This window comes from Thunnus albacares, chromosome 12 (genome assembly GCF_914725855.1).
Source record: "Thunnus albacares chromosome 12, fThuAlb1.1, whole genome shotgun sequence".
NCBI lineage: Eukaryota > Metazoa > Chordata > Actinopteri > Scombriformes > Scombridae > Thunnus > Thunnus albacares.
Window position 1 is genome coordinate 9,378,286 of NC_058117.1, and position 8,630 is coordinate 9,386,915.

Sequence of the window (8,630 nt, forward strand, 5' to 3'; positions counted from 1 at the left end):
AATGTTTTCTTTATTACATGTGCAGAAAAATACATTTTTTACAGTGTTGTACAAAAAAATCAAATATGTTTACAAGTTAAGCTTTATTTCTTGAACAATACACAGCAATGTATTTTTATAAACAAACAATACTAAATAATGAAGCACTTTTGAACCAATTTAATTAATCTAGATTGTACACTTACTGTACGCTTTTCATATAATGTTTAAATTAGAACTGTAGCAATAACATCCTGCCTTGTGGGTAGCGAGTTATTTAGATAAGGAAATTGTCTAACACACTTGCTGCTCTAATAAATTGTAACATAACATTAAACAATGTTTAATAATGCAATAAAATGAAGCTATAGTTTACATTGCTGACGGAGCAACTTTGTGTTTTGTTGTGACTAAATTCTTCTCTTCCTTGCCTGTTTTTTGGCAGTTGCCTTTCTCTAAGACAGACAAAAAAATGTTATTAGATAATCACGTGTCCAGTTTGCATAACACCCTATTACAACTCATGAGAATCTCTAATATCCTGTGATTTTTAAAAAAAAAAAAATTTTATGTACCCTTAAGTACAACTGTACCTTTGCCAAAGGTCTGGTGGGTTTCTTGAACTGTGCAGACTCTGCTTAAAGGAAAGTCAACAATCAAAAATACACATCATGATACATTTTACAGTTTTGTAGCAGCAGTAACAGCACATTAACTTACCGTCCTCAGAAGGTAGATCATCTTCATCATATACTCTCTTGCAAGGATGCTGTAACCAGGTGTTTACAGACAATCATAATGTAACCTCTATTACATTAAAGAACTGAGAAGAAGAAAGATGGAATGTTGTGCTAACTACTTAAAATAATCCGACCTCTGGACCCACCTTGACCATTTCTCTCTCTGGAGGACTTCTGTGAGAAACCTGCTTGGTCTCCCTCAAGTGGTTCCCTTCCTGAAGCTTATTCAGACGGCCTTGCTCGGCCGACACGCGCACTCGCAGGGTGTGGAAGGCAGTGTGGACCTCACCCACCTTGAAGTTAACAGCCGTGCCCTCAAACCACAGGCTGTCACATTCCCCTTCTTTGAAGCCTGGTGGTTCGTAGTCAGCAGGGGTGACTTTGAAAAGAGAGCAGGGGATGTTTTCAATATATTTAACCCCAAAAAATTAAACTGCATGCTTATGGTAGTGTGTCTTACCGTCATCATAGTAGTAGAGCTTCATGGTGAGGTAGACGTTGTTGGGAAGGATGTCCAAGTTCTGCATAAGCAGGAAGAGTTTCCTGATGAGCAGCACAGAGGCTCTCTTGGTGTCCTCCAGTGTGACCTGCATCTCCACACCATCGTTCCTGTGGTTTCATGGAGGTGATATCACCATCAATTCAGTCGCCTGTGGAGGCTTTAACTATATGATGAATGCAAATATAAAATGTCCTTACAAACCTGAGTACATCCATCTCTGGCCCCTTCTCAGTGTATTTGAATTTGAACTGGTAGGACTCAATAATGCACTGCAAAAAGAGAAAAAGTATCCAAAGTGTTTCTTAATGTTGATCAGACCACACACTGGAATTATTATTTGACATAATATGGCAATGTGTGTTTTAATATTTAAAGAGAGAACTTACATTAGGCTCTTCTGGATTGGTGTACACCTAGATTGCAATAACATATGCAGTCATTATGGGCAACTTTTTTGCTGTGTGTAAGCGATGTGTTAACTATAAATGTTGCTGTGCTGACTTGATTTACTCACCCCAATGAACACAATCTGGAGCTGTTAAGAGGACATCAAATAATAGTAAAAGTAGAAACAGCACTGATTACAAACCAGAGTAAATACTATAAATTCAAAGTAATCAAAAATGCACCAACTTACATATTGCTTCTGTAATGCATCAAAGCAGCCCATCATCCTGGACAAAACGAGGTTGAGCAGGATGAAATCAAGGTAGGAAATTACCTTCAGTGGCTAAAAGTTGATATTACTTCAGATTTTCCATTTTTAAAATGAGTCTGGTCTGGTTTCTGGGGTTGAGCCAGCTGCTGTGGTATTATGTCAATGTCATCATATCCTGACAGCTGTATATTCAGTTTTAAGCAGGAATATTACAATTACCATTTCACTATTTTGCTGGCACCAGGGGTGTTGCAGTCCTCACGCAAAACTTTGATGCACAAATCTGGTGAAATGGAAAACAAATGACAATAAAAACAGGATTTATAGATAACAATGTTTTTCCTTAGTCTTCAAGGAAGTATGAGACTTTTCAAGGAGTTTATTGAGTGTTATGACGTTTTCCAAAACGTGTTATTGCCATGAAAAAGGAAACAGCTGAAAGTCACTGCCTATTGTAATTAATGTTATGTTATTCCTGTGATGAGGCCTTTATGTGAAGTTCACCGCTTTCTCTAAACTTATAGGCTGCCGTAATTTTCCCTGCTTGACTAAAATTCCCATGATAGCCCAAAAATGTAATGTACATGACTATTTGTGGTAAATTGTTTTTCACCTTCCAGATATCTGGATCGGTAGGCATCCTCCGGGAAAATCCCTCTGAGGTAGGTGATGGAGGAGACGGCCACAGCCATCATCCTCTTGACGAAGACCAGGGACTCTTGCTCGGTTTTTAGGTCGCTCATAAACAACCCTGTCCACTTAAAAGTTTAAAACAAATAAAGAAAGACGTTGTTTAAGAGGAAAAACAACTTAGTTTAGCTCAGTTTGACTTGTACGTCGAAGGCCACTTGATGGCGCAGTTGACTTTAAGTGTATCTAAGAGCAGACGTGGAAAAAATGAGGCTCAACAGTGACTCTACTGTAAATCAAACTGCTAAACATATAATTATAAGTTTCTGGTGTTTTTCAAACCTCAGCAGTTGCCTCCTTGTTCTTCCTGATGCACATCTTCCTAGCCGCCATTTTCTCCTTTTCTGTTCAAGGAGCTAACGGTTTGATTTAATCCAGCTAATAACGTGAATACACACGAACATTCAACCTGAGCTAATACCAGCAAGCACTCTAATAATACTGATAGCACGTTTACTGCTAAAATATTCTAGACATATGTTGGTCAATGTGGTCTAACAAGTTTGTTTCAAGTCAAAACAGGTTCAGCTAAAGTAAGTGAAACAAGGAAGTAACTACTTATAAGTGAGGGTCCAGAGACAGCTAGCTAGATGTAATGTCAGCCTTTCCCGCCAAAATGTGCCCTCACTGGGACAGTAAGTACAGTAACATTACACAATGAAGACACCATCACACTTTATTATCAGAGCATTTGTCCAATTTAACTTGTATGACATTAGTGAACGGAGAGATGTAAGGACACTAAGTAGTAGGCCTTTACATAAAGTAAGCATTGAGCTAAATGATACAATTTTACTTTTCATCTCACAATAACATCTTTTTTTTCACCTAATCAACAAAAATGTGGCTTTCCACATTCAGCATCATGAACAGGTTTCTATTTTTCTTATATTTTCTAGTTACAGTCTATTTATATTACTTATGATCCCTTTCACCTTTGTGTTAGTTGTATAATTAAGGTGCGGGTGTTTATTACAGTGAAATACAATAACAGGAATGGCCACTAGCGACATACCCAACAAGAGGTACTTATCAGTTGGCAGCAAAAATACACTGGTGTAATTAATAACATTGATGATGACTGTAGTGAGCCAGCATGTACAATACAGGGCCCTGACACTGAAGCAACTAAACAGAACCAAGTCATGATTAAAATTAACTATACCCTTGGTTTTAATCCTATGAAAAGTGAAGATGTCTGCTGTGAGGTTTTATGTCTATTGAAAGAATAAATTAAAGGCCCTGTCAACTCACGCAGATGTTTTTCAGTTTAGCTAATTAAGACCTCATCTCAGTTAAATGCTGCATGGAGCTACACAGAAGTCATGTAACTACATAATATTTAAAAATGACCAAACTAAGTGGTCACTCTGTCCGGATACAACAAAACTAAATGGAAAGTGAGGGAGACATCAATAAATCTAGTCTCTAGACACCCCTATAATCATGACAAGTCTAATGAGCCAAATTAATTAAAAACACCTGTGTAGGTGACAGAAGATTTGGCAGACTAGCTTGTAGTAACTAAATAGGGAAATCATCTTTAGCTTGAACTTTATACAATACTTATGGTCTTGTACGTGGGTGTGATTCAGCACTGTGAAAAAGCCTCCAACTCTTTTTAGATACTTGACATTTTAGTTTATCCTCCCCCACTATTTTTTGACTATGTGCAATAATTGTTCACTAACATTTGTGAGAAATATAAAGAAATCATAGCATTCCCTTCTAATGCTTTGTAATTGTAAAGTAATTGAGGTTTTATGTGAACACAAACAACCCAATGGGTACCTCACTTCATTGATCCAACACCATAAAAACAATATGTACACCCCAAAATCTCACCTGGGATATCTGAAATAAATATGTTCCTTTAGTAGAGTGTTATACACTGTATTCTTTATTTAGATGAAACATATGTTCACTGTTTAAAAAAAAGTACAAAAAGAAATACAATATGATGAGGAGAGGTGTTTGTGGTTTCTTTCCAATAAAATGCTTGTAAGGTCCTTTGCATCTAACAATAGGAATGACTCGATGAACAAACAGATATTTAGCTCAGTCAGACAGTCAAAATAGCATACAACATAATTACACAATTATATACTTTGGTCATAAGTGCACTACTCACCCTACAGACAATAGCACACACAGCATGTTGACTACAAAAACTGCCTCCTCACCACTCCTCCACAGGCACAGCGGCTGAGTTCAAATATTGTTCTCTACAAATGTTATCTCTATATGAAATCTCCTACAGCAGGCAGCAGATTCTGGCCTTGGACTTATTACTGCTTGGAGAAGAAGTCTTTACTCTTCTGGACGTCAGGTTTGATGGTGTCACTTCCTGGTTTCCAGCCGGCTGGGCAGACTGAAAAGATAAGCCCATAATGAGTCCTGGCTCAGTAGATCAAACAGTGAAGACGTGCCAATATGATGCACATATACAGTGTATAGCCTCAACTGCTTTAGTCTTTAAGCAGGGAAATGTATTTAAATGTTGCAAAATGTAAAGTTTCTTCAGACCATGTAATTTCTCTCCTATGCTGTGAGTCTACAGTCATTTCTCAACTTGTTGTAAAGTTAATGTGAACCTCAGCACTGATTAGAGTGCTGAGGTTCAACATTTATGGTCTTTGCTCTCTCTGATTTACATAGCACAAATTATGTCAAAACAGCCAATGGCAATTTTGTTACTAAATAATTGAATGTGGTTAGGAGTAAACAGGTTAGTATCATTGTTATAAATATAAGCATCTGTGTTGGCGAGCAAGATAAGGAGTTCAAATTACAAAAATCATATTAAAGAACATTTCAAGCAATCATATTGGCATAAAAGTTCAATAAACACAGATTACATGCAAAAGGACACATTATAATAGACTGTATTTCCAGTGTGTTACAGCAGTGAGTTACCTTCTCCGTGCTTGTCAGTGAACTGAAAGGCTTGGACCAGACGCAAGGTCTCCTCAACAGAGCGTCCAACTGGAAGGTCATTGATGGTGATCTGTCTCAGGATGCCCTTGTCGTCAATGATGAACAGACCCCTGAAATAAAGAGCAGTTGCTGAGTCTCGGAAGATTTAAGACTAGCCCCTTAAAGGAGCAGTAAGGCATGATGATGGCAGTAAAGTCCATGTTCTCAGCTCCACATGGGTAAACCCACCTGTAGGCGATGCCCTCGTCCTCCTTCAGGACACCATAATCTGTGGAGATGGTGCGCCGTATGTCAGATACCAGAGGGATCTTCATGGTACCCAGACCGCCCTGCTTACGTGGTGTGTTGCACCTTTGAGAACACAAAAAGAAAAAATGTGAGGATTTTGCAAGAGTGAAGGCACACAATCACTGTAGGTGTTTAAAACCTAAAGCCTTTTAACTACCATGCGAAATGGGAGAAGTGCGAGTCAACCGAGGCGGCGATGATCTCACAGCCAATCTTCCTGAACTCGTCGGCAGCATCACTGAAAGCGATGATCTCCGTTGGGCACACAAAGGTGAAGTCCAGTGGGTAGAAGAAAAAGACAACGTACTTTCCTGCACCACAAGGGGAAAAAAAAGGTTATTGAGGTTGTCATGTGACAAAGCACCGATGGTAATTAAAGTCTAATTAATATTCTTGTCTTTAGTAGTGTAAATGGTGCCCATTCAATACATTGTGGCATCACAAAGCAGTGAATCACAGTCCAGAGGAGAGCGGCATCAAAGCAAATCCTCCACCCAGCAGAGAATGAAGTACATGTTGAGGTATACCTCTGTAGTCTGACATCTTTATGTCCTTGAACTGTCCATCTGGCATCACCGCTTTGGCAGTGAAGTCTGGGGCCAGCTTTCCAATTTGTGCATTGCCTGCAGCCATCTTTAGTCTGATTGGATTACAGAAGAAGGAAACAGCTCATGTTTTAAACACAATCTCTTCTCAAAATCACAACAGTGCATTTGTTTTTGTGTGTGAAATCATAGGTGAACCTCATTCACACAAGGAAATTACATCTCTTACATAGAAGAATATGCTGATTATCCTGATGAATCATTTTATCTATAAAATGTCTGAAAATAATGAAAAATGTCTATCATATTTTTTTTTCCGGAGTCCAATGTGAAATGTTGCTTATTTTGTCCGACCAACAGTCCAAAACCTGATGATATTAAGTTTACAATCAGCTAACACAAAGAAAAGCAGCAAATACTAAATATTTGACGAGCTGGAGCCAGGAATAGTTCGGTATTTTTGTTTGAAAAATGACTCAAACGATGAATAAATCATCTATATGACTGCCGATTAATTTCTGTTGAACGACTTATCGATGAATCGCCTAATCATTTCAGCTCTGATGCATTTATCATTGAATTTGAATTCATAATACAGTTTTAAAGCTTGGTATGAGGGCACTATACACATCTGTGAGTGTGTGATGAGGTTTGGAGCACATGGTTATACTGTAGTTATAGGGGTTTTTTTTATAAAGTGCAAAGAGCTGCAATAATTTGTTCATTAATTGATTAGTCACAGGAAATGAATCGGCAACTATTTTTATAATGGATTAAATACTTGTTCAAGCTAAAATACCAACTATCCCCTTGATCCTGGTTCTCCTATGTGAGGATTTGCTGCTTTTCTTTTTCTTATGTGATGAATTACTTTAGGTTGTGGACTGTTAGCCTGAAAAACACAAGAAACTTATTTGAGCTCCATCATGTTCGATTTTCAGGAGATTATGATGGGCATTTTTCACAATTTTCTGACATGTTACAGACAAAATGATTAATAAAAAATGATCAAAATGGAACAATTAATTAATCAATAATAGGCAGATTTGCAACTTTTAAAGTGAAGCACATAAAGTTTGGACATGAAGCATATTTTTATCTAAGTAAAATGATCTGGAATTGGACAAATATTAGATCCATGTGAAAATGTATTATAATACAGTGTTTAATACACAGTAATTCATAACCTACTATGGTACCAGAGAATTTAAAAAAAGACTTAAGTTGAATCAGACACCTCGTGCGGACAATATTTCCGTATTTTTTTCATTAGTGGCATTTGTGCCAAACCTCAGCTCAGAAAGCTGTTATTTAAGTAAACAGCAGTCACTCACACTGAATCAAACCGAAACTCATGAACCATTTCCACTTCTTCTCTCGCTTTAAATCCACAGGTGTTTCTGCATATAGATTTGTACTGTTAACACTTTTCAAGGTTTCTTTCTTAAAACAAATCCCGGTGAATTCACCTGAGTTTATAGTGAATAATGAAGTTATTACGCTTGACTGCTGTTTGGTATTTCACTAGTTAACGTTACATCCAGACACTGAACATGTCTTGTTTTCTCCTGAGACTCTTGAACTAACTTACACTTTCTGTTAGTGAAAACTTCTCAGATACCAAAACTCAACTACCAGCCAATCTTTGTCTTGAACTAGTTATTGAAGGCGGAAAATCATCTTCTAAAAAAAAACCACTTGTTGAACTGTAAAATTCAGCTAGCAGCTACTGTACGTACCTGAAAACATCCATACATTAAAACAACTGAACACTTTGAAAAAGCGAAAACTGTTTTTAAAATATAATACACACAGATTAAAACATAATGAAATGTATTTTCTGACACGTACCTCAGCTTTTCTTACAGCACACCAGCGCAGTCTGGAGAGAAGAGTACAGCGGCTGAATATATACTATGACCATCTTCTCGCGATAAGATCGTCAAGAACGTGATTTCAGTCCACTTCACTCAAGTGTGTCAAACTCACCACGCAGCATGACTTTGCACATTCTCTTATCGGTTTCTGGGAATTTTTACGGTCTTGTGAAACCATGTTAAATCACAGTGTAAGGATGAAGAGGCAGAACGAAGTTGACGCCTCCAGGAAGTAACTTTTAGTCCTCATTTTGAAACTTAACACACTTTTTCAATTTCCATGTGGTTGTTTGACAGCTATATTTGATCTGTCCTCAGTGTTCAGGAGCAGAGGGCAGCCAGCTTTAATACATAAGACTGAACCCATTCATTTGAAAATGAAAAAAAGAGCAGGTTTTAATGACACACAGCTCC

At 37.7% G+C, this 8,630-nt stretch overlaps 2 protein-coding genes across 5 annotated transcripts; both read right to left on the reverse strand.

The window, feature by feature from the left end:
* Window positions 1–68: 68 nt before the first annotated feature.
* Window positions 69–3,201, reverse strand: zte38 (zebrafish testis-expressed 38). 4 transcript variants are annotated; one of them, XM_044368047.1, is made up of 12 exons: window positions 2,852–3,201; window positions 2,493–2,637; window positions 2,099–2,162; window positions 1,859–1,895; window positions 1,736–1,756; window positions 1,608–1,634; window positions 1,423–1,490; window positions 1,180–1,328; window positions 866–1,098; window positions 700–748; window positions 573–613; window positions 69–434 (listed from the first exon to the last, which is right to left on the reverse strand). In XM_044368047.1, exons 1-12 carry the CDS (start codon window positions 2,900–2,902, stop codon window positions 390–392), a joined length of 930 nt encoding a protein of 309 aa, XP_044223982.1. In that variant the 5' UTR covers window positions 2,903–3,201; the 3' UTR covers window positions 69–389. The 4 variants fall into 4 exon arrangements, with proteins under 4 accessions (XP_044223982.1, XP_044223981.1, XP_044223980.1 ...); XM_044368045.1 differs by having other exon boundaries at window positions 295–434; window positions 555–613; XM_044368046.1 differs by lacking the exon at window positions 700–748.
* Window positions 3,202–4,446: 1,245 nt separating this feature from the next.
* prdx1 (peroxiredoxin 1) lies at window positions 4,447–8,293 on the reverse strand. The gene is made up of 6 exons (XM_044368050.1): window positions 8,191–8,293; window positions 6,322–6,434; window positions 5,952–6,105; window positions 5,735–5,857; window positions 5,486–5,616; window positions 4,447–4,940 (listed from the first exon to the last, which is right to left on the reverse strand). Exons 2-6 carry the CDS (start codon window positions 6,425–6,427, stop codon window positions 4,858–4,860), a joined length of 597 nt encoding a protein of 198 aa, XP_044223985.1. The 5' UTR covers window positions 6,428–6,434; window positions 8,191–8,293; the 3' UTR covers window positions 4,447–4,857.
* Between the last annotated feature and the right edge of the window lie 337 nt (window positions 8,294–8,630).

What these genes read in the sequence shown, in the direction of transcription:
- prdx1 (XM_044368050.1), bottom strand. Translation starts at nt 6,427, where the DNA reads ATGGCTGCAGGCAATGCACAAATTGGAAAGCTGGCCCCAGACTTCACT. An exon ending in AAAGATGTCAGACTACAGAG is followed by an intron (nt 6,106 to 6,321) that starts GTATACCTCAAC and finishes CTTGTGGTGCAG; the next exon opens with GAAAGTACGTTGTCTTTTTC. An exon ending in CACTTCTCCCATTTCGCATG is followed by an intron (nt 5,858 to 5,951) that starts GTAGTTAAAAGG and finishes GTGTTCTCAAAG; the next exon opens with GTGCAACACACCACGTAAGC.
- zte38 (XM_044368046.1), bottom strand. Translation starts at nt 2,902, where the DNA reads ATGGCGGCTAGGAAGATGTGCATCAGGAAGAACAAGGAGGCAACTGCT. An exon ending in GCCAGCAAAATAGTGAAATG is followed by an intron (nt 1,896 to 2,098) that starts GTAATTGTAATA and finishes CGTTTTGTCCAG; the next exon opens with GATGATGGGCTGCTTTGATG. An exon ending in ATGCATTACAGAAGCAATAT is followed by an intron (nt 1,757 to 1,858) that starts GTAAGTTGGTGC and finishes TCCTCTTAACAG; the next exon opens with CTCCAGATTGTGTTCATTGG.